Source organism: Protomyctophum parallelum (assembly GCF_964188405.1).
Source record: "Protomyctophum parallelum genome assembly, chromosome: 6".
Classification (NCBI taxonomy): Eukaryota; Metazoa; Chordata; class Actinopteri; order Myctophiformes; family Myctophidae; genus Protomyctophum; species Protomyctophum parallelum.
In genome coordinates this window covers 50,590,934-50,615,552 of record NC_139701.1, presented here as the reverse complement: position 1 = coordinate 50,615,552, position 24,619 = coordinate 50,590,934, and the positions used below count along the sequence as shown (strand labels likewise).

At 40.1% G+C, this 24,619-nt stretch overlaps 1 protein-coding gene across 1 annotated transcript in view; it reads right to left on the bottom strand.

Moving 5' to 3' along the window:
* LOC310860075 (receptor-type tyrosine-protein phosphatase F-like) overlaps positions 1 to 24,619 on the bottom strand; it is a gene marked incomplete at its 5' end in the record, with an annotated part of 64,532 nt that overhangs the window by 11,774 nt on the left and 28,139 nt on the right. The window contains 3 exons of the mRNA XM_083766838.1: positions 2,986 to 3,271; positions 3,997 to 4,151; positions 6,710 to 6,829. Of these exons, the coding sequence (XP_083622964.1) occupies positions 2,986 to 3,271; positions 3,997 to 4,151; positions 6,710 to 6,829 (561 nt within the window). The remainder of the gene's footprint in view (positions 1 to 2,985; positions 3,272 to 3,996; positions 4,152 to 6,709; positions 6,830 to 24,619) is intronic.

The window sequence follows — 24,619 nt, the reverse complement described above, 5'->3', positions numbered from 1 at the left end:
GCAACATTTTGCGTGGAGAGAATATAAATCCATAACATGGACAGACGTAGAAATTAAAAATCCATAATACGGACATATTCAGCAGCTAAAGGAGTGCGTGTCGTGCCAGGAAAACAGCCGATCTACAAGCTCTAAACGCGTCGCAGCGTGACACGTTGAGAGCTTGTAGACGCGCTGCGACGCATTGAGGGCTATTTTCTCAATTTTGGGCCAACAGAATTTCAGACCCTGCCTCTCTTAACATTCTCTGCACATTCTCCGTCCCTGGCTGGTTCCCTGTGTTGTACGCTATACAACAGGCATTTCTCTCTCCACCTTTCATACTTTATCCCATTCTGAACGGGCACCCATTTTGGTGTCGGCATCATGTCATGCTTTAGCTATTGAAAAATAGCAGATCTACAAGCTCATATCGCGCCACCGAGTGGCGCGATACGAGCTTGTAGGTCTGCTATTTTTTGAAAAATCGAAGAGCGACTGACATTTTTAGAATCTGATCTCAGGTCAGAATGGGTTCATCAGACCAGTGTGTGTCCGGCGGAAACCTCGTATGAATCTGATCTCAGGTCAGAATGGGCTAGGGCCTAGTAGGGAGTCATTACAAAACGGGGGCTAATCCAGGATTATTACTAAGCCTATAACCCTAACCTCACACGAAACTATTGGCATTTCAGAAGCACGTCATAACCCTTTGTTCTCACACTCGAAATACAAGCACGTCTCCCTGTGTCAAAGAAATCCCATCCTAAGAATGCAATGCAGACATAATAGTCACAAAGAACCACACAGTATGGCATGTCAGTGAAATCTACGGCGTCACACGTCAACACCTCCCAAATGCCTCTTTTAAAAAATGTATTTTTATCCTCCTCCGCTCTCCGCTGACAGCTACGCAATGTGATTCTTCCACGTTGGCAAAAAGCAAAGTGTCAGTTTCAGTAATACTAGAAGAATACATTGGTTTGCGGCAGTGTGTGTGTGTGTGTGTGTGTGTGTGTGTGTGTGTGTGTGTGTGTGTGTGTGTGTGTGTGCACGCTTGCGTGCATGCGTGTGTGTATAGTTACTCGTTGTGGATATCCTCGCAGAGCCGGCCTGCTCACGACTATAAGGTCAAGCATGATGAAATTAGGAACAGTTTCACGTCGGCCCCTCCTATGAATCCCTTTTTTAATGAGACTGTATGAGATGTAACCAAGTGTTTCAAGAGGTGTAAACCCAGGAAAAGTCCTGGCCCTGATAAACTCAGTGGGTGCCTGCTAAAAACATGTGCTGAGTCTGCTGACCATATAGGCCACATTTTTAATTATATTTTTAATTTGTCCCTCTCCCTGCAGAAGGAGCCTTCTCTTTGGAAACAGTCCATAGTGGTGCCTGTTTCCAAAATAAAGCACACTATGGAACTGAACTACTTCCGACCTGTTGCCCTGACCTCTCTGGTTATGAAACAACTTGAAAAACTGGTTAAAACAGAGCTCCTGGTCTTGAACATATACAGACCCCTTTCAGTTTGCCTACAGAACCAGGAGAGGCATGCAAGACGCCTCATCGACCTTACTGAACCTTCTATACAAACATTTAGAAGGCAGTAAGAAGCACGCCAGGCTGCTCTTTGTTGATTCTTCATCAGCCTTTAATACAATACAGCCACATGTTCATTTATTCTGTCTTGCAGGCTGGATCCTTGACTTTCCTAATAATAGGTCTCAACCGGTAAAAGTCAATGGAATTTTATCCAGCTCACTAACATCTCCTACCGGATCTACAAGCTTGTCGATCTGGTGCAAATCTTTTATATTCTTTCAGAGCAAACGTTTTTAACTCAAATCTTTGCTTCCCTGAAACAACATATTTTCAGATGGGGCGGCCAATTACATATAGCCTATTTTTGGGGCTCCTCCATGACATGAAATACTTTGAGAAATACCACTGACAAAGAAACATAAGGTTTTTCATTCATATTTTCATTTCATGGGGAAGAGCTATTGAGCCACTAAACACAGTCGCTTTATTTACCCAGCGCAATTTGAAATGGAATACTAGGCCTAGAAAGGCCTCATCCACCACCTTGCTCTTTTTCCAATGCATTGTGCCTGAAGGGGAAGCAATCGAACATGGAGCTGCCACTCGAGGGGAGCTTTGATTAGCGGTAAGTCAACTTTATAGTTTTATCATTAAACAGAACACGTTAAAGGCGTTAAAGGCGTTAACACGTTAAAGGCGTCGTTGGCGGTGTGGGATCTCATTAAAAGTCCTTAGCAAGGATGAGTTAACCCATTTGGTGTTTTAAGCATTATGTTATACTTTAGCTATTGAAAAATAGCAGATCTACAAGCTCATAGCGTGCCACGCTAATCGTGAAAATGCGGCACAAATCTTTGAATATTTATTCTTTCTGAGCGTTTTTAACTCAGATCTTTGCTTCTGACGGCTTCCTGGAACAACATATTGTCAGATGGGGCTCAGTGGCCAATTACATGGGCTCCATGACATGAAATACTTGAGAACCACTGACATAGAAACATAAGGTTTTTCAGAAAACGGTCATGATTTAGAAGTCATTTTTGTAGAATGACTTCCATTTGGTCGTTTAAGCATTTCATGATACTTTAGCTATTGAAAAATAGCAGATCTACAAGCTCATAGCACGGCACTGAGTGCCGCGCTACGTGCTTGTAGATCTGCAATTTTCAAAACATCGTGAAAATGTGGCGCAATTCTTTTAACCCATTCTGACCGGGCACCCATTTTGGTGTCGGCATCATGTTATGCTTTAGCTATTGAAAAATAGCAGATCTACAAGCTCATATCGCGCCACCGAGTGGCGCGATACGAGCTTGTAGGTCTGCTATTTTTGTAAAAATCGAAGAACGACTGACATTTTTAGAATCTGATCTCAGGTCAGAATGGGTTCATCAGACCAGTGTGTGTCCAGTGGAAAACCTCGTATGAATCTGATCTCAGGTCAGAATGGGATAATGACACTACCTTGAACTCCAGCTCCATGGCGGACAGGCTCTCCGTGGGCGGCACCGCCCCCAGCGTCTGGATGTGCGCGTAGAGGCCGCGGGCCGGCACCTCCGTGTGTCCCGACGCCGCCGCCTCCAGCAGCGCGGCGTGCACGAAGGCGTACTGCTCCTCCGTCTGCACCATGTAGTTGCGCTGCGCGCGCATGCACGTCACGTGGCCGTACACGTCCACCGACTTCTCGTGGCGCATGCGCTCCAGCATGGCCTCGATGACCACCAGGCAGCCGGTGCGCCCCACGCCCGCGCTGTTACCATGGGAACGCGCACACACGCGCACACACACACACAAACACCTTGATTGAAGACGTACTCACACATTTTACTTAGAAGTAAAAAGGATCAATACTGCAATATTACAAGTCCGGAATTCAGTCAGTCCTTTTATGCCCATATACTGTATGAGATCCATGATGTAATCAGTGTATATATATGAGCTATATATGAGCATGCTGATAATGCGTGCGTATCCGTGTGTCCACACCACACGTAGTGTCCGTGTGCGGTCAAACAAACAAACAAACAAACAAATAAATAAACAAGCAAACTGTTGTTTTTGGCAGCACATTTAGTTTAGTCATAGTCTTTTGAATAGTTTTCATTTTAGTCTTAGTAACAGGCGATATAGCAATCATTTCAAAATTAAACCTTTGGACAGGCATAACTCATGCCTCGTTTTGGCAAAAAGCCATGTCACTTGTTTTCACATGTGCCATGGTTCACTCATGGGGAACACATCTGTCACTTTGACCAGTGACAGCTCCGCCCTTAGAAACACGCTTTAAACCTGATTTTCTGCCGGGACTTTTTCGAGCAAATTTGCGCGAAATGTTCTACACACAATCTATGGACCATTGCCTGAAATCCCAGTTGAAGAGAACTTTGTACGTGAAAGAAGGCAGTCGACGGACATTTTTCGTCTTGGTATTAGTCGACGAAATCAACACTGCAAAGCAAGCAAAATATGTTGTACCTGCAGTGGACCACCATGGGCCCTGCGTCGGGCGGGTTGCAGGCCTTCACCCTCCTCAGGAAGGCCAGGGTGGGAGTGGGGTACTCAGGAACCCCGTGGTCCGGCCACGCCATGAACTGGAACTGCCTCACCTCTCTCTTCTCACTGGAGCCGTTCTGGTATGGCAGGCAAGAGGAATGTATATAGACGGTAGAAGATGAAGGCATAAGGTATCACAGAGGATTGGAACGCACTTGAATTACATGTAAATTCAAAGTGCGTTCGTTCGTTCGTTCGTTCGTTCGTTCGTTCGTTCGCTCGCTCGTTCGTTCGTTCGTTCGTTCGTTCGTTCGTTCATTCATTCATTCGCTGCTAGAGGGTCAATCACCCACAAGATAGATAGATAGATAGATAGATAGATTGCGCAAAAATACTGGGCAAACTGTCAAGTGGAAAAAGACACAACTTGTGAAAATTGCTTGTAAATAAAAAACCACACCCGTATGAAGTGAGGGGCGCTCTTATCATCGTACATCATCATGCGTCATCTCATACTGGCCAATCAGAATGCCTGTTGCCTGTTTTCGTCATATTTGGCGGACATTTGACCTCATTTCTCCTTTCATTGTCGATGGCAAATATTGAGACGTGTGTGAAGTGAGGCGCGCTCTTATCATCACACATCATCATACATCATATTCCATCCAGCCCATGAAATCCTCACAAATGTCATTCCGGCCAATACTTTTCTGCCCTCACTATTTTGTCCTTAAAGGACAACTTTAGTTTTTTTCAACCAAGGTTCATGTTTTAGGTTGTTATTAGAGAAACTAAAAGGTGAGTGTTAATTTTCTTTCATTTGCTGCTTTCTTTTGTTTTGGGGATTTTAGCTCTTTTTGACAGGGGGGCGGGGGCATTCGAGCATGGGGCTAAATATGTATTTTTTTACAAAATATTATGGCGATTCATTTTATTATGATTTACTATAGTCCTAATAAACCCCAAGAAATTACATCTGACCACAAAAGATCACAGGATCTATTGAATGTGACAAACTGACATATTGAGCCTATACACACAGTATAAGCCTTCCCCCAGTAGGCTACCTTCACATTCAGTAGATCCTGTGATCTGCTGTGGCCAGATGTAATTTCCTGTGGTTTATTAGGACTATAGTAAATAATAAAAAAATAAATCACCATAAAATGTTGTAAAAAAATACATATTTATCCCCATGCTCGAATGCCCCCGCCCCCCTGTCAAAAAGAGCAAAAAGTCCTAAAACGAAAGAAAGCAGCAAATGAAAAAAAATTAAGACTCATCTTTTACTTTCTCTAATAACAACCTAAAACATGAACCTTGGTTGAAAAAAACTAAAGTTGTCCTTTAACTCGTGTCACATGTGTCACATTTGCCATTGACAATGACAGAATTCACGTCGTATGTGGACGAGCAAATCGTCTATGAAAATTGCTCAACATAATATGCAAATTAGCATCCGGCAGTTTATACATGCTGGGGAACCATACTCAACATTTCTAACATAAAACCTTGGTGTACTCAACATGTCCGGGTTCACAATGGGGCTGGCAAATTGACTAAATCTGTTTTAATTGAACAAAAAAAAAGCTTCTCACGTCAAATATTGCGTACATTTTAATATGCGTTTAAAATGTGATTAATTTCGATTAATTAATTGCAACGCTTCAAATTAATTAGATACATTTTTCGAGCCCCAGGGACGTGCAGAAAGTGTTAGAGGGGCAGGGGCTGAAATCCCGTAAGAGGGCACTTTTGGACAAAGAAATGCGAAAATAGCAGATCTACAAGCTCACAATGCGTCGTTCCTGTGACGCGTTGAGAGCTTGTAGATCAGCTATTTTCAGGGGGCAACCCAGCACTCTTTAGCCAGTGGAGATGCAGTGTACGACATTGATTTCGAAACAAATTTGTTCAACGCAAAATACTGTGTTCAAGTTCAGGAGACTTCGGGAAAAAAAGCAATTCTCCTGAATGCTGCCTTCAGGCATGGCATGGAATGAAAAGAGTGGCATTTGCATTTCTTTCACAATAGTAAATGCTGCATTCATGGTCTGGTTAAGGGCAGTTGTTTTACAGACGGGTAAAAGGGCAGGGGCTGAAGCCCCCTTTGATGTCTGTGTGCACGTCCCTGCCCAGCCCTAATTAGAATGTTTATGTACAGGTTCCTATCAGTGTTGTTTTCCTCGACTAAAACTAGGACGAAAAATGTTCGTCGACTACAGTACATTTTTTCACTAACGAAAACTAAATGGAAACTAATCTATGGTGACTACATAATATACTGTCGATTTTGTCAAATAAAAACTAAACTAAAATGTTAGGAAGGGATTAGTGGACAAGAGATCCAGTATAAGATCCAGATCCAGTATAAGATCCAGTATAAGATCCAGTACAGTATGTATCCAGTATTACACTTCGTTGCATGCTGAAAATAGCAATTGTGGGCTTGTAGATCTACTATTTTCAGCAAGTGAAAAAAACAGATGGCATCAAGGGCCCCCAAAATACATTTTGTTAGACTAAATCAACAATCAATCAATTTAGTCGACTAAAATCGTATGATATTTAGTCGACTAAAACTACACTAACACTAAAACATTCCGGGTGACTAAAATGTAACTATTCAAAAGACTGACTAAAACTAAAATCAAAATGTGCTGCCAAAAACAACACAGGTTCCTATACTGTATACCTTGTGTAGGTTGAAGGTGCGTATGCTGTACGTGGCCAGCTCCACTGTGTCCAGCATGGTCACCTGGATCATCCCATAGGTCTCTGTACCGCGGGAGGGCCAGTACTGGTCACACTTCACCTGTACACACACACACACACGCACACACGCACGCAACGCACGCAGCGCATGCACGCACACAACATGCAGGATAGTCGTAAAATAACTGGGAAAAATAGCCAGCAAAATAGCAGATCTACTAGCTTCACAACATGGTTGCGCTCCCTACATTTCTTTGCCTTATTTTTTTACTGTTTTACATACATTAAAATTGTTCAACTGGCTGATCTACATCGACACGTGAGCTTGTAAATCGGCTAGTTGAACTATTCAAAAATGTTTTTGTTTCAAAATAGGGCCTTAAATATCTTCAGATGGGGTATCGTGGACGTCAGCAAGGGTAAAATGGCTTCAGATCTGAAGTCTCCTGAGGAGAAGTCTGAGGCATGTCCTGGACCACCAACGTTACCACCAACGTTACCACCAACGTTCAAGGATGTGTTTACAAAACATTGCAGGGTTTGTTTACAAACATTTTAAGGTTTGTCTACAAACATGTGTGATTTGTTTACCTACATTGTAGATTTGTTTACAAACATTTGGGATTGTTCACAAACATGACAGGATTTTGTTTACAAACTATTTGTAATTTGTTTACAAACTATTTGTAATTTGTTTACAAACATTTGTTGTTTGTTTACAAACAATTTGTAATTTGTTTACAGACATTTGTTGTTTGTTTACAAATATGTTGAGATTTGTTTGCAAACATTTTTGGGATTTGTTTACAAACATGTGTGGTTTGTTTACAAATATTTGATATGTGTTTACAAACATTTGGGATTTGTTTACAAACATTTTGTAATTTGTTTACAAACATTTGGGATTTGTTTACAAAACATTTTGATATTTGTTTACAAATATTTTGATATTTGTTTACAAACATTTGGGATTTGTTTACAAACATTTGGGATTTGTTTACAAACATTTTGTAATTTGTTTATAAACATGTGTGGTTTGTTTACAAACATTTTGATATTTGTTTACAAACATTTTGATATTTGTTTACAAACATTTTGATATTAGTTTACAAACATTTTGGATTTGTTTACAAACATTTGGGATTTGTTTACAAACATTATATTTGTTTACAAACATTTGGCATTTGTTTACAAATATTTGGGATTTGTTTACAAACATTTTGATATTTGTTTACAAACATTTGATATTGTTTACAAACATTTGATATTTGTTTACAAACATTTGGGGTTTGTTTACAAACATTTCAGATTATTTTATTTTATTTTACATCGGATGCGACGACCTGGGCATGGCAATTTGGCCTTTTTTAACAAAGATTTAGAGGAATACAGGAATACATCCCACCCTAGGAAAGAAATCCTAAAATATATATTATATGAACATAAATATATTATATGAACATATATTATATGAACATATGCCACATGCATATGGCATATATGCAACATAATAATGGTAAATTTTGCAATTATATCCAAGGTGCCATGTCTAGATTTGTCATTCATGTGTTTGCCACATTTCTTTTTACTGCATTTTTCCCATGAAAATAATTAATAAAGTGTTGTTGCTGTTGTTTGTTTTTTTTTTGTCTGAGACCGAAGACAAATTTCCACACATGGACAATACATTAAAATAACTAACTAACTCTTGGTACCACAGGATCTTAAAACAAGGGTCCAGACTTCCCAAAACAAACTGGTCAGGCTACTACTTCGCCTCACTCCCCTGACCACTTTGATAGGCTGGAATGGCTTAGGGTTGACGACAGAGTACAGCATCTTGCATTGGATCTGGTCCACAAGGTTCGATACACCACCAAGATACCTGTCTGAATACTTCCTAAATGTCTCTCTGTTTCTGGCACAACAGTGCCACTTTTGCCACTATGTGACTCATAGTCACATAGGTTAACACGGACATTGCTGTTCCTTGGAGTGGTTGCACCACTAAAAAAATTGCGAGATCTGAGCGAGTTGTGACTCAATGAAAAGATGAGTTTTCTGTGCAGGGTTAAAAAAAATGAAACGGCACAGCGGCAGGCGTGCAGCACAAGTGAGACTTCAAGGCAGCAATGCTAAAACTCTTCCATGGGCTAAAACGGCCTTTCAAACGTGATGATGACTATGCTGATTTCCTGTTTTTGGCTATATAGAAGTGTATATTTGCACGTCTCTAAATGTTATGATGAATTGAACATGGTCATGTTACAATGTTAAAAATGTGTTACACTCTGATGAACGTGATTCTATGTTCAACTCTTGATTCTTTCAACTTTACTATCTGAAGGCTAACATACAAAAGATCGCTTCAACAGTACAAAGAGGCAGATGTTACTGAGTGATGGTGTAGTAGGGGTTATTCCGCACAGAGTTCATTTTCAAATCCCACTCTTCCTAAAGTTTAATGCTAGTTATTGAGCTTCATTTACTGCTATTCTAGCAGTGGCTCACAGCCTCAGCCTGACTACCTCAAAACTCTAATTGTCGTAGTGGTTAAGATGTTGGCTTTCCACGTGGGAGACCAGGGTTCGATTCCCGGCTGTTACACTATCATATAAAAGAAGACCTCAACAGCGCTAAGAAACATCTGATTAATATGATTCTGTGTTATTTAAACTTTACTAACTGAAGGCTAACAAACAAAAGATCACTTCAAAATTACCAGGAGACTTTGCCTAAGAGTGTCTGACTGATGGTGCAGTGGTCTAATCATCAGGCTTTCAGTACAGACATTCCATGTTCAAGTCCTGTTCCTCCTACAGCTCAATGCTGCAGTAATTTGAACTTTTCAAGGCTTGAATAAAAAATAAAAACTCAAAAGCACCAGGAGACATGTGCTGAATGCCCAAAGGTGCCTTGGCGTAATGGTGTGGAGCGCTTGACCCGTTGCCTCTGCTACAGGCAGTTGGCAGGTTCAAGTCCCATGTCATGACATCAAGGTGCTGGAGGACCATCGGGAGACGGTGCTCTCTCCCCCTGTTTCCTGAGATGTAACGGTTGGGGCTTATGTCTGAAAGAACCCTGTCCAGCTAACCTTTTACCATGAAAATGTCCAATTTAACATACTCTTACCACCTCTCAGTGTGCCCTTTTCCAACTGGCCTGGAAGCCAGACATAAAAGAGGGACTTTCCAACCAAGTTTTGGGCCACCAATCAGGGCCCAGTATGCAAATACACAACCTATTCTGTCAGATGATGGGCCAAAACCATGAACTAAAATATGTCATTTTTTCATCATTTTCATATTGGTTTTTGAAATCGTTGCGAAAATCATGAACTATAGTTCATGGTTTTTGCAACGATTATTAAACAAATATACTATAGTGTAGTTTTTTCATTGTCAAAAGTCAAGAAAAATGACACTGCCATTGTCGACGATTATAATCGAGGCCCAGTATGCAAATACACAGACTATTCTGTCAGATGGGCCAAAATGCATTGCAATTTTATTTGTAAACATTTAACCTAATTCTTATCTGTAAAATGTTAGGTGGACAGGGTTCTTTCAAACATAACCCCCAACTGTTACTTTTCAGGAAACAGGGGGAGAGAGCACCGTCTCCCGATGGTCCTCCAGCACCTTGATGTCATGACATGGGACTTGAACCTGCCAACTGCCTGTAGCAGAGACAACGGGTGAAGCGCTCCACACCATTACGCCAAGGCACCTTTGGGCATTCAGCACATGTCTCCTGGTGCTTTTGAGTTTTTCTTTTTTATTCTAGCCTTGAAATTTTCAAATTACTGCAGCATTGGTTGAGTATTAGTTTTGAACCAGTAACCTTTGGATTACGAACCTCAGATTTATCTTTCGAGCCACACTGGCATGTAAGGTATAATCGGGAACTTATATTTAACCAGCCCTTTAGAATTTAGATGGCCAGTGAGGATTTGAAAAAAATGAAAAAAAAAAAAAAACATGGGTTATAGCCCATCGTTTTTTTAATTTTTGAAAATAAAATGATCCTCGTTTTTCATCATTTTTGACCATGGGCTATAGCCCATACCGTACGGCATACTATAGCACGCAGTTTTTCATCATTTTTGAGGATTTGAAAAAAAAAAAAACAAAAAAAACATGGGTTATAGCTCATCGTTTTTGGAATTTTGGATAAAAAAAATTAACCTAGTTTTTCATCATTTTTGACCATGGGCTATAGCCCATACCGTACGGCATACTATAGCACGCAGTTTTTCATCATTTTTGAGGATTTGAAAAAAAAAAAAAAAAAAAACATGGGTTATAGCCCATCGTTTTTTGAAAAAAAAAAAAAAAAAAAAAGATCCTCGTTTTTCATCATTTTTTATCATGGGCTATAGCCCATACCGTACGGCATACTATAGCACATCATTTTTGAGGATTTGAAAAAAATGGGAAAAAAAACAAAAGAAAACATGGGTTATAGCCCATCGTTTTTTGAATTTTTTTATTGTATAGCAGTGGCTCACAGCCTCAGCCTGATGACCTCAAAAGTCTCATATCTCCCCTGAGCCATAGGCAGTTGCTTTGGCTTAGTGGTTAAGATGTTGGCCTTCAGTGCAGGTGACCTGTGTTCGATTCCTGGGTGTTACACTCTGATGAACGTGATTCTATGTTCAACTCTTGATTCTTTCAACTTTACTATCTAAAGGCTAACATACAAAAGATCGCTTCAACAGTACAAAGAGGCAGATGTTACTGAGTGATGGTGTAGTAGGGGTTATTCCGCACAGAGAGTTCATTTTCAAATCCCACTCTTCCTAAAGTTTAATGCTAGTTATTGAGCTTCATTTACTGCTATTCTAGCAGTGGCTCACAGCCTCAGCCTGACTACCTCAAAACTCTAATTGTCGTAGTGGTTAAGATGTTGGCTTTCCACGTGGGAGACCAGGGTTCGATTCCCGGCTGTTACACTATCATATAAAAGAAGACCTCAACAGCGCTAAGAAACATCTGATTAATATGATTCTGTGTTATTTAAACTTTACTAACTGAAGGCTAACAAACAAAAGATCACTTCAAAATTACCAGGAGACTTTGCCTAAGAGTGTCTGACTGATGGTGCAGTGGTCTAATCATCAGGCTTTCAGTACAGACATTCCATGTTCAAGTCCTGTTCCTCCTACAGCTCAATGCTGCAGTAATTTGAACTTTTCAAGGCTTGAATAAAAAATAAAAACTCAAAAGCACCAGGAGACATGTGCTTAATGCCCAAAGGTGCCTTGGCGTAATGGTGTGGAGTGCTTGACCCGTTGCCTCTGCTACAGGCAGTTGGCAGGTTCAAGTCCCATGTCATGACATCAAGGTGCTGGAGGACCATCGGGAGACGGTGCTCTCTCCCCCTGTTTCCTGAGATGTAACGGTTGGGGCTTATGTCTGAAAGAACCCTGTCCAGCTAACCTTTTACCATGAAAATGTCCAATTTAACATACTCTTACAACCTCTCAGTGTTCCCTTTTCCAACTGGCCTGGAAGCCAGACATAAAAGAGGGACTTTCCAACCAAGTTTTGGGCCACCAATCAGGGCCCAGTATGCAAATACACAACCTATTCTGTCAGATGATGGGCCAAAACCATGAACTAAAATATGTCATTTTTTCATCATTTTCATATTGGTTTTTGAAATCGTTGCGAAAATCATGAACTATAGTTCATGGTTTTTGCAACGATTATTAAACAAATATACTATAGTGTAGTTTTTTCATTGTCAAAAGTCAAGAAAAATGACACTGCCATTGTCGACGATTATAATCGAGGCCCAGTATGCAAATACACAGACTATTCTGTCAGATGGGCCAAAATGCATTGCAATTTTATTTGTAAAAATTTAACCTAATTCTTATCTGTAAAATGTTAGGTGGACAGGGTTCTTTCAAACATAACCCCCAACTGTTACTTTTCAGGAAACAGGGGGAGAGAGCACCGTCTCCCGATGGTCCTCCAGCACCTTGATGTCATGACATGGGACTTGAACCTGCCAACTGCCTGTAGCAGAGACAACGGGTCAAGCGCTCCACACCATTACGCCAAGGCACCTTTGGGCATTCAGCACATGTCTCCTGGTGCTTTTGAGTTTTTCTTTTTTATTCTAGCCTTGAAAATTTCAAATTACTGCAGCATTGGTTGAGTATTAGTTTTGAACCAGTAACCTTTGGATTACGAACCTCAGATTTATCTTTCGAGCCACACTGGCATGTAAGGTATAATCGGGAACTTATATTTAACCAGCCCTTTAGAATTTAGATGGCCAGTGAGGATTTGAAAAAAATGAAAAAAAAAAAAAACATGGGTTATAGCCCATCGTTTTTTTAATTTTTGAAAATAAAATGATCCTCGTTTTTCATCATTTTTGACCATGGGCTATAGCCCATACCGTACGGCATACTATAGCACGCAGTTTTTCATCATTTTTGAGGATTTGAAAAAAAAAAAAAAAAAAAAAACATGGGTTATAGCTCATCGTTTTTGGAATTTTGGATAAAAAAAATTAACCTAGTTTTTCATCATTTTTGACCATGGGCTATAGCCCATACCGTACGGCATACTATAGCACGCAGTTTTTCATCATTTTTGAGGATTTGAAAAAAAAAAAAAAAAAAACATGGGTTATAGCCCATCGTTTTTTGAAAAAAAAAAAAAAAAAAGATCCTCGTTTTTCATCATTTTTTATCATGGGCTATAGCCCATACCGTACGGCATACTATAGCACATCATTTTTGAGGATTTGAAAAAAATGGGAAAAAAAACAAAAGAAAACATGGGTTATAGCCCATCGTTTTTTGAATTTTTTTATTGTATAGCAGTGGCTCACAGCCTCAGCCTGATGACCTCAAAAGTCTCATATCTCCCCTGAGCCATAGGCAGTTGCTTTGGCTTAGTGGTTAAGATGTTGGCCTTCAGTGCAGGTGACCTGTGTTCGATTCCTGGGTGTTACACTCTGATGAACGTGATTCTATGTTCAACTCTTGATTCTTTCAACTTTACTATCTAAAGGCTAACATACAAAAGATCGCTTCAACAGTACAAAGAGGCAGATGTTACTGAGTGATGGTGTAGTAGGGGTTATTCCGCACAGAGAGTTCATTTTCAAATCCCACTCTTCCTAAAGTTTAATGCTAGTTATTGAGCTTCATTTACTGCTATTCTAGCAGTGGTTCACAGCCTCAGCGTGACTACCTCAAAACTCTAATTGTCGTAGTGGTTAAGATGTTGGCTTTCCACGTGGGAGACCAGGGTTCGATTCCTGGCTGTTACACTATCATATAAAAGAAGACCTCAACAGCGCTAAGAAACATCTGATTAATATGATTCTGTGTTATTTAAACTTTACTAACTGAAGGCTAACAAACAAAAGATCACTTCAAAATTACCAGGAGACTTTGCCTAAGAGTGTCTGACTGATGGTGCAGTGGTCTAATCATCAGGCTTTCAGTACAGACATTCCATGTTCAAGTCCTGTTCCTCCTACAGCTCAATGCTGCAGTAATTTGAACTTTTCAAGGCTTGAATAAAAAATAAAAACTCAAAAGCACCAGGAGACATGTGCTTAATGCCCAAAGGTGCCTTGGCGTAATGGTGTGGAGTGCTTGACCCGTTGCCTCTGCTACAGGCAGTTGGCAGGTTCAAGTCCCATGTCATGACATCAAGGTGCTGGAGGACCATCGGGAGACGGTGCTCTCTCCCCCTGTTTCCTGAGATGTAACGGTTGGGGCTTATGTCTGAAAGAACCCTGTCCAGCTAACCTTTTACCATGAAAATGTCCAATTTAACATACTCTTACAACCTCTCAGTGTTCCCTTTTCCAACTGGCCTGGAAGCCAGACATAAAAGAGGGACTTTCCAACCAAGTTTTGGGCCACCAATCAGGGCCCAGTATGCAAATACACAACCTATTCTGTCAGATGATGGGCCAAAACCATGAACTAAAATATGTCATTTTTTCATCATTTTCATATTGGTTTTTGAAATCGTTGCGAAAATCATGAACTATAGTTCATGGTTTTTGCAACGATTATTAAACAAATATACTATAGTGTAGTTTTTTCATTGTCAAAAGTCAAGAAAAATGACACTGCCATTGTCGACGATTATAATCGAGGCCCAGTATGCAAATACACAGACTATTCTGTCAGATGGGCCAAAATGCATTGCAATTTTATTTGTAAAAATTTAACCTAATTCTTATCTGTAAAATGTTAGGTGGACAGGGTTCTTTCAAACATAACCCCCAACTGTTACTTTTCAGGAAACAGGGGGAGAGAGCACCGTCTCCCGATGGTCCTCCAGCACCTTGATGTCATGACATGGGACTTGAACCTGCCAACTGCCTGTAGCAGAGACAACGGGTCAAGCGCTCCACACCATTACGCCAAGGCACCTTTGGGCATTCAGCACATGTCTCCTGGTGCTTTTGAGTTTTTCTTTTTTATTCTAGCCTTGAAAATTTCAAATTACTGCAGCATTGGTTGAGTATTAGTTTTGAACCAGTAACCTTTGGATTACGAACCTCAGATTTATCTTTCGAGCCACACTGGCATGTAAGGTATAATCGGGAACTTATATTTAACCAGCCCTTTAGAATTTAGATGGCCAGTGAGGATTTGAAAAAAATGAAAAAAAAAAAAAACATGGGTTATAGCCCATCGTTTTTTTAATTTTTGAAAATAAAATGATCCTCGTTTTTCATCATTTTTGACCATGGGCTATAGCCCATACCGTACGGCATACTATAGCACGCAGTTTTTCATCATTTTTGAGGATTTGAAAAAAAAAAACAAAAAAAAAACATGGGTTATAGCTCATCGTTTTTGGAATTTTGGATAAAAAAAATTAACCTAGTTTTTCATCATTTTTGACCATGGGCTATAGCCCATACCGTACGGCATACTATAGCACGCAGTTTTTCATCATTTTTGAGGATTTGAAAAAAAAAAAAAAAAAAAACATGGGTTATAGCCCATCGTTTTTTGAAAAAAAAAAAAAAAAAAGATCCTCGTTTTTCATCATTTTTTATCATGGGCTATAGCCCATACCGTACGGCATACTATAGCACATCATTTTTGAGGATTTGAAAAAAATGGGAAAAAAAACAAAAGAAAACATGGGTTATAGCCCATCGTTTTTTGAATTTTTTTATTGTATAGCAGTGGCTCACAGCCTCAGCCTGATGACCTCAAAAGTCTCATATCTCCCCTGAGCCATAGGCAGTTGCTTTGGCTTAGTGGTTAAGATGTTGGCCTTCAGTGCAGGTGACCTGTGTTCGATTCCTGGGTGTTACACTCTGATGAACGTGATTCTATGTTCAACTCTTGATTCTTTCAACTTTACTATCTAAAGGCTAACATACAAAAGATCGCTTCAACAGTACAAAGAGGCAGATGTTACTGAGTGATGGTGTAGTAGGGGTTATTCCGCACAGAGAGTTCATTTTCAAATCCCACTCTTCCTAAAGTTTAATGCTAGTTATTGAGCTTAATTTACTGCTATTCTAGCAGTGGTTCACAGCCTCAGCGTGACCACCTCAAAACTCTAATTGTCGTAGTGGTTAAGATGTTGGCTTTCCACGTGGGAGACCAGGGTTCGATTCCCGGCTGTTACACTATCATATAAAAGAAGACCTCAACAGCGCTAAGAAACATCTGATTAATATGATTCTGTGTTATTTAAACTTTACTAACTGAAGGCTAACAAACAAAAGATCACTTCAAAATTACCAGGAGACTTTGCCTAAGAGTGTCTGACTGATGGTGCAGTGGTCTAATCATCAGGCTTTCAGTACAGACATTCCATGTTCAAGTCCTGTTCCTCCTACAGCTCAATGCTGCAGTAATTTGAACTTTTCAAGGCTTGAATTAAAACTAAAAACTCAAAAGCACCAGGAGACATGTGCTGAATGCCCAAAGGTGCCTTGGCGTAATGGTGTGGAGCGCTTGACCCGTTGCCTCTGCTACAGGCAGTTGGCAGGTTCAAGTCCCATGTCATGACATCAAGGTGCTGGAGGACCATCGGGAGACGGTGCTCTCTCCCCCTGTTTCCTGAGATGTAACGGTTGGGGCTTATGTCTGAAAGAACCCTGTCCAGCTAACCTTTTACCATGAAAATGTCCAATTTAACATACTCTTACCACCTCTCAGTGTGCCCTTTTCCAACTGGCCTGGAAGCCAGACATAAAAGAGGGACTTTCCAACCAAGTTTTGGGCCACCAATCAGGGCCCAGTATGCAAATACACAACCTATTCTGTCAGATGATGGGCCAAAACCATGAACTAAAATATGTCATTTTTTCATCATTTTCATATTGGTTTTTGAAATCGTTGCGAAAATCATGAACTATAGTTCATGGTTTTTGCAACGATTATTAAACAAATATACTATAGTGTAGTTTTTTCATTGTCAAAAGTCAAGAAAAATGACACTGCCATTGTCGACGATTATAATCGAGGCCCAGTATGCAAATACACAGACTATTCTGTCAGATGGGCCAAAATGCATTGCAATTTTATTTGTAAAATTTTAACCTAATTCTTATCTGTAAAATGTTAGGTGGACAGGGTTCTTTCAAACATAACCCCCAACTGTTACTTTTCAGGAAACAGGGGGAGAGAGCACCGTCTCCCGATGGTCCTCCAGCACCTTGATGTCATGACATGGGACTTGAACCTGCCAACTGCCTGTAGCAGAGACAACGGGTCAAGCGCTCCACACCATTACGCCAAGGCACCTTTGGGCATTCAGCACATGTCTCCTGGTGCTTTTGAGTTTTTCTTTTTTATTCTAGCCTTGAAAATTTCAAATTACTGCAGCATTGGTTGAGTATTAGTTTTGAACCAGTAACCTTTGGATTACGAACCTCAGATTTATCTTTCGAGCCACACTGGCATGTAAGGTATAATCGGGAACTTATATTTAACCAGCCCTTTAGAATTTAGATGGCCAGTGAGGATTTGAAAAAAAAGAAAAAAGAAAAAAAAAAAAACATGGGTTATAGCCCATCGTTTTTTTTATTTTTGAAAAAAAAATGATCCTCGTTTTTCATCATTTTTGACCATGGGCTATAGCCCATACCGTACGGCATACTATAGCACGCAGTTTTTCATCATTTTTGAGGATTTGAAAAAAAAAAAAAAAAGAAAACATGGGTTATAGCCCATCGTTTTTGGAATTTTGGATAAAAAAAATTAACCTAGTTTTTCATCATTTTTGACCATGGGCTATAGCCCATACCGTACGGCATACTATAGCACGCAGTTTTTCATCATTTTTGAGGATTAAAAAAAAAAAAAAAAAAAAAAAAAACATGGGTTATAGCCCATCGTTTTTTGAATTTTTGAAGAAAAAAAAAAGATCCTCGTTTTTCATCATTTTTTATCATGGGCTATAGCCCATACCGTACGGCATACTATAGCACATCATTTTTGAGGATTTGAAAAAAATGGGAAAAAAAACAAAAGAAAACATGGGTTATAGCCCATCGTTTTTTGAATTTTTTTATTGTATAGCAGTGGCTCACAGCCTCAGCCTGATGACCTCAAAAGTCTCATATCTCCCCTGAGCCATAGGCAGTTGCTTTGGCTTAGTGGTTAAGATGTTGGCCTTCAGTGCAGGTGACCTGTGTTCGATTCCTGGGTGTTACACTCTGATGAACGTGATTCTATGTTCAACTCTTGATTCTTTCAACTTTACTATCTAAAGGCTAACATACAAAAGATCGCTTCAACAGTACAAAGAGGCAGATGTTACTGAGTGATGGTGTAGTAGGGGTTATTCCGCACAGAGAGTTCATTTTCAAATCCCACTCTTCCTAAAGTTTAATGCTAGTTATTGAGCTTCATTTACTGCTATTCTAGCAGTGGCTCACAGCCTCAGAACTCAAAACTCAAAACTCTAATTGTCGTAGTGGTTAAGATGTTGGCTTTCCACGTGGGAGACCAGGGTTCGATTCCCGGCTGTTACACTATCATATAAAAGAAGACCTCAACAGCGCTAAGAAACATCTGATTAATATGATTCTGTGTTATTTAAACTTTACTAACTGAAGGCTAACAAACAAAAGATCACTTCAAAATTACCAGGAGACTTTGCCTAAGAGTGTCTGACTGATGGTGCAGTGGTCTAATCATCAGGCTTTCAGTACAGACATTCCATGTTCAAGTCCTGTTCCTCCTACAGCTCAATGCTGCAGTAATTTGAACTTTTCAAGGCTTGAATAAAAACTAAAAACTCAAAAGCACCAGGAGACATGTGCTGAATGCCCAAAGGTGCCTTGGTGTAATGGTGTGGAGCGCTTGACCCGTTGCCTCTGCTACAGGCAGTTGGCAGGTTCAAGTCCCATGTCATGACATCAAGGTGCTGGAGGACCATCGGGAGACGGTGCTCTCTCCCCCTGTTTCCTGAGATGTAACGGTTGGGGCTTATGTCTGAAAGAACCCTGTCCAGCTAACCTTTTACCATGAAAATGTCCAATTTAACATACTCTTACCACCTCTCAGTGTGCCCTTTTCCAACTGGCCTGGAAGCCAGACATAAAAGAGGGACTTTCCAACCAAGTTTTGGGCCACCAATCAGGGCCCAGTATGCAAATACACAACCTATTCTGTCAGATGATGGGCCAAAACCATGAACTAAAATATGTCATTTTTTCATCATTTTCATATTGGTTTTTGAAATCGTTGCGAAAATCATGAACTATAGTTCATGGTTTTTGCAACGATTATTAAACAAATATACTATAGTGTAGTTTTTTCATTGTCAAAAGTCAAGAAAAATGACACTGCCATTGTCGACGATTATAATCGAGGCCCAGTATGCAAATACACAGACTATTCTGTCAGATGGGCCAAAATGCATTGCAATTTTATTTGTAAACATTTAACCTAATTCTTATCTGTAAAATGTTAGGTGGACAGGGTTCTTTCAAACATAACCCCCAACTGTTACTTTTCAGGAAACAGGGGGAGAGAGCACCGTCTCCCGATGGTCCTCCAGCACCTTGATGTCATGACATGGGACTTGAACCTGCCAACTGCCTGTAGCAGAGACAACGGGTCAAGCGCTCCACACCATTACGCCAAGGCACCTTTGGGCATTCAGCACATGTCTCCTGGTGCTTTTGAGTTTTTCTTTTTTATTCTAGCCTTGAAAAATTTCAAATTACTGCAGCATTGGTTGAGTATTAGTTTTGAACCAGTAACCTTTGGATTACGAACCTCAGATTTATCTTTCAAGCCACACTGGCATGTAAGGTATAATCGGGAACTTATATTTAACCAGCCCTTTAGAATTTAGATGGCCAGTGAGGATTTGAAAAAAATGAAAAAAACAAACAAAAAAAACATGGGTTATAGCCCATCGTTTTTTTTATTTTTGAAAAAAAAATGATCCTCGTTTTTCATCATTTTTGACCATGGGCTATAGCCCATGATTCTTTCAACTTTACTATCTAAAGGCTAACATACAAAAGATCGCTTCAACAGTACAAAGAGGCAGATGTTACTGAGTGATGGTGTAGTAGGGGTTATTCCGCACAGAGAGTTCATTTTCAAATCCCACTCTTCCTAAAGTTTAATGCTAGTTATTGAGCTTCATTTACTGCTATTCTAGCAGTGGCTCACAGCCTCAGCCTGACTACCTCAAAACTCTAATTGTCGTAGTGGTTAAGATGTTGGCTTTCCACGTGGGAGACCAGGGTTCGATTCCCGGCTGTTACACTATCATATAAAAGAAGACCTCAACAGCGCTAAGAAACATCTGATTAATATGATTCTGTGTTATTTAAACTTTACTAACTGAAGGCTAACAAACAAAAGATCACTTCAAAATTACCAGGAGACTTTGCCTAAGAGTGTCTGACTGATGGTGCAGTGGTCTAATCATCAGGCTTTCAGTACAGACATTCCATGTTCAAGTCCTGTTCCTCCTACAGCTCAATGCTGCAGTAATTTGAACTTTTCAAGGCTTGAATAAAAAATAAAAACTCAAAAGCACCAGGAGACATGTGCTTAATGCCCAAAGGTGCCTTGGCGTAATGGTGTGGAGTGCTTGACCCGTTGCCTCTGCTACAGGCAGTTGGCAGGTTCAAGTCCCATGTCATGACATCAAGGTGCTGGAGGACCATCGGGAGACGGTGCTCTCTCCCCCTGTTTCCTGAGATGTAACGGTTGGGGCTTATGTCTGAAAGAACCCTGTCCAGCTAACCTTTTACCATGAAAATGTCCAATTTAACATACTCTTACCACCTCTCAGTGTTCCCTTTTCCAACTGGCCTGGAAGCCAGACATAAAAGAGGGACTTTCCAACCAAGTTTTGGGCCACCAATCAGGGCCCAGTATGCAAATACACAACCTATTCTGTCAGATGATGGGCCAAAACCATGAACTAAAATATGTCATTTTTTCATCATTTTCATATTGGTTTTTGAAATCGTTGCGAAAATCATGAACTATAGTTCATGGTTTTTGCAACGATTATTAAACAAATATACTATAGTGTAGTTTTTTCATTGTCAAAAGTCAAGAAAAATGACATTGCCATTGTCGACGATTATAATCGAGGCCCAGTATGCAAATACACAGACTATTCTGTCAGATTGGCCAAAATGCATTGCAATTTTATTTGTAAACATTTGACCTAATTCTTATCTGTAAAATGTTAGGTGGACAGGGTTCTTTCAAACATAACCCCCAACTGTTACTTTTCAGGAAACAGGGGGAGAGAGCACCGTCTCCCGATGGTCCTCCAGCACCTTGATGTCATGACATGGGACTTGAACCTGCCAACTGCCTGTAGCAGAGGCAACGGGTCAAGCGCTCCACACCATTACACCAAGGCACCTTTGGGCATTCAGCACATGTCTCCTGGTGCTTTTGAGTTTTTATTTTTTATTCAAGCCTTGAAAAGTTCAAATGACTGCAGCATTGAGCTGTAGGAGGAACAGGACTTGAACATGGAATGTCTGTACTGAAAGCCTGATGATTAGACCACTGCACCATCAGTCAGACACTCTTAGGCGAAGTCTCCTGGTAATTTTGAAGTGATCTTTTGTTTGTTAGCCTTCAGTTAGTAAAGTTTAAATAACACAGAATCATATTAATCAGATGTTTCTTAGCGCTGTTGAGGTCTTCTTTTATATGATAGTGTAACAGCCTGGTCTCCCATGTGGAAAGCCAACATCTTAACCACTACGACAATTAGAGTTTTGTGGTAGTCAGTAAATGAAGCTCAATAACTAGCATTAAACTTTAGGAAGAGTGGGATTTGAAAATGAACTCTCTGTGCGGAATAACCCCTACTACACCATCACTCAGTAACATCTGCCTCTTTGTACTGTTGAAGCGATCTTTTGTATGTTAGCCTTCAGATAGTAAAGTTGAAAGAATCAAGAGTTGAACATAGAATCACATTCATCAGAGTGTAACACCCAGGAATCGAACACAGGTCACCTGCACTGAAGGCCAACATCTTAACCACTAAGCCAAAGCAACTCCCTATGGCTCAGGGGAGATATGAGACTTTTGAGGTCATCAGGCTGAGGCTGTGAGCCACTGCTATACAATAAAAAAATTCAAAAAACGATGGGCTATAACCCATGCTTTCTTTTGTTTTTTTTTCCATTTTTTTCAAATCCTCAAAAATGATGTGCTATAGTATGCCGTACGGTATGGGCTATAGCCCATGATCAAAAATGATGAAAAACGAGGATCTTTTTTTTTTTTTTTTTCAAAAAACGATGGGCTATAACCCATGATTTTTTTTTTTTTTGGTTTTTTTCAAATCCTCAAAAAACTGCGTGCTATATATAGTATTATTATAATAATAATAAAAAGTTAAAGTTTTAAATTTTTTAATGTTTTTAATGTTTTTAATTTTTTATTTAATTTTTCCTTTTTTTCAATTTCTTTCAATTTTTTCCATTTTTTTTTTTTATGAAAGTATTTATTTTATAAACGTGTGTGCGTGTGTGTGTGTGTGCGTGCGTGCGTGCGCTTGCGAGAGCTGTGTAAAGGCCAGCCAATAGGAAGACAGGGTGTGTGTGTGCGTGCGTGCGTGCGTGCGTGCGTGCTCTTGCGAGAGCTGTGTAAACGCCATCCAATTGCACAAATAGCAGACCTACAAGCCCACAAGGTATCGCAGAGCAACTCATTGAGATCTTGTAACTTTAATTTCAGCCCTGTAATTAAGCCCTTATATGTCTCAGCTGTGGAAATGTAAAAGACTGGGAGTGGCGCGCAACTTGAAGGTCTGCTATTTTACAATGGTCCTGAATGGGGGGAAACTATGCCCGAACAAATTGCTCTATTGCAAAAAGTAAAAGTCGAATGCAAATATTTTTTTCGCTGTGAGTGGCCTGAGATATTGAGGTACACCATGTGCGATTGTGGTGTTGGTACGATCGAAAATGTGGTTATAAGAGCGAGTTAAGAATTGTCATCGCGATAATTTCCTCGTAAGAATTACACAATGGAGGTCAATGAGCAGCTTGACTGTATTTGTGTCACTTCAAAGGCCGTAGTTCACATACTGTATGTCTCTGTGCTTTGGTGGTCACATTGTGTGAAAGAGGACATGTGTGGCTACAAAATGACCAAAGAACATGCGTGTAAAATGAATATTTTGGCCGGGACGACAATTTGTTTGGTAAATTTTCAAGGAAAGATTTTCTGTTCACACACTCTAGTCAAAGAAGCCCCGCACTCTAAGTTGGCACTAATTAGGCGAAACGGCCTGCGATTGAACTGCGATTTCGGAGAAACCGTTAAACGTATTCGAATACGGTTTGAACCACGAAAAAGTCCAGAGTCGTGTGAGCTTTCTAAAGTTTAAATCACGTTTCTACGACAAAGTATGCCAGAGTAATGAGGCTGCAAAAGTGAGGTTGATTTAGAGATAAATCCCATACATTGTCGATGGGAGGAAAAAATGTGTTACATGTTACCCTATTGTAAACAAGTGTAATGGGGGACCGCACGACGGAGTGTTAGTCCGACATGCGGGACGCTGCTCCCGTGCTTGCGGTTATGGTTAGGTTAGGGTTTGAGGTAGGTTGTTGTTTGTCGGACCAATGACTAGTCTGAACCCCTGCACCCCTGCTTTATGGTGTCATCCACAGTTAACAGTTTTGTATTGAGTTGGGCTTGAAATGTACTGTAATTCTCCAATCTCTTCAATCTCTTCAATCAATCAATCAAACCTTGACCGCTATAAGTAAACTCACTTTTCCAATAGAAAGGAGATGGTATTTTCTGCCTGACACAGTGACAATCTAAATGTTACTGGCCGCCAGTGGTGGAAAAAGTAAAAAAAAAAAAAGTAAAGCATTTACATCTAAGCATCTACATTGTAGATGCATTCAAAATGTACTTGATTTGTACTTGTACTTTTGTACAAACTTAGCATAAAAATGTACTTAAAGTACAGAAAAGTAAAAGTACTCATCGTGCAGAATGTCACATTTCGAGTTTTCAAAAAAGTTCACAATGCGTCACATCGCTGCACACGTGAGCTTGTAGATCGTCTATTTTCAAATGGCTGAAATGCATATAGGGCTGAAGTGGTTAATGTATGTATGTTTGGTAATAATAATCAAAATGTAATGTATTGGAGTAGAAGTAAAAATTATTGGAAATTGGAAATGATCCAATTTTGATTGGTTGGATCAAAAATGATCCATTTTGTACAATGTACAAAACAAAAATACATCACATGGATGCACTTGGGACGTATCCTCAGTGATGTATCCTGAGGTAATCAGGGTCAGGGTCATCAGGGTCATCAGAGTCATCAGGGTCTCCCAACATCATACCCCTCACTCAGGTGACCCAGCCGGGGTGATCAAGTCCCGACTTACGTCCCAG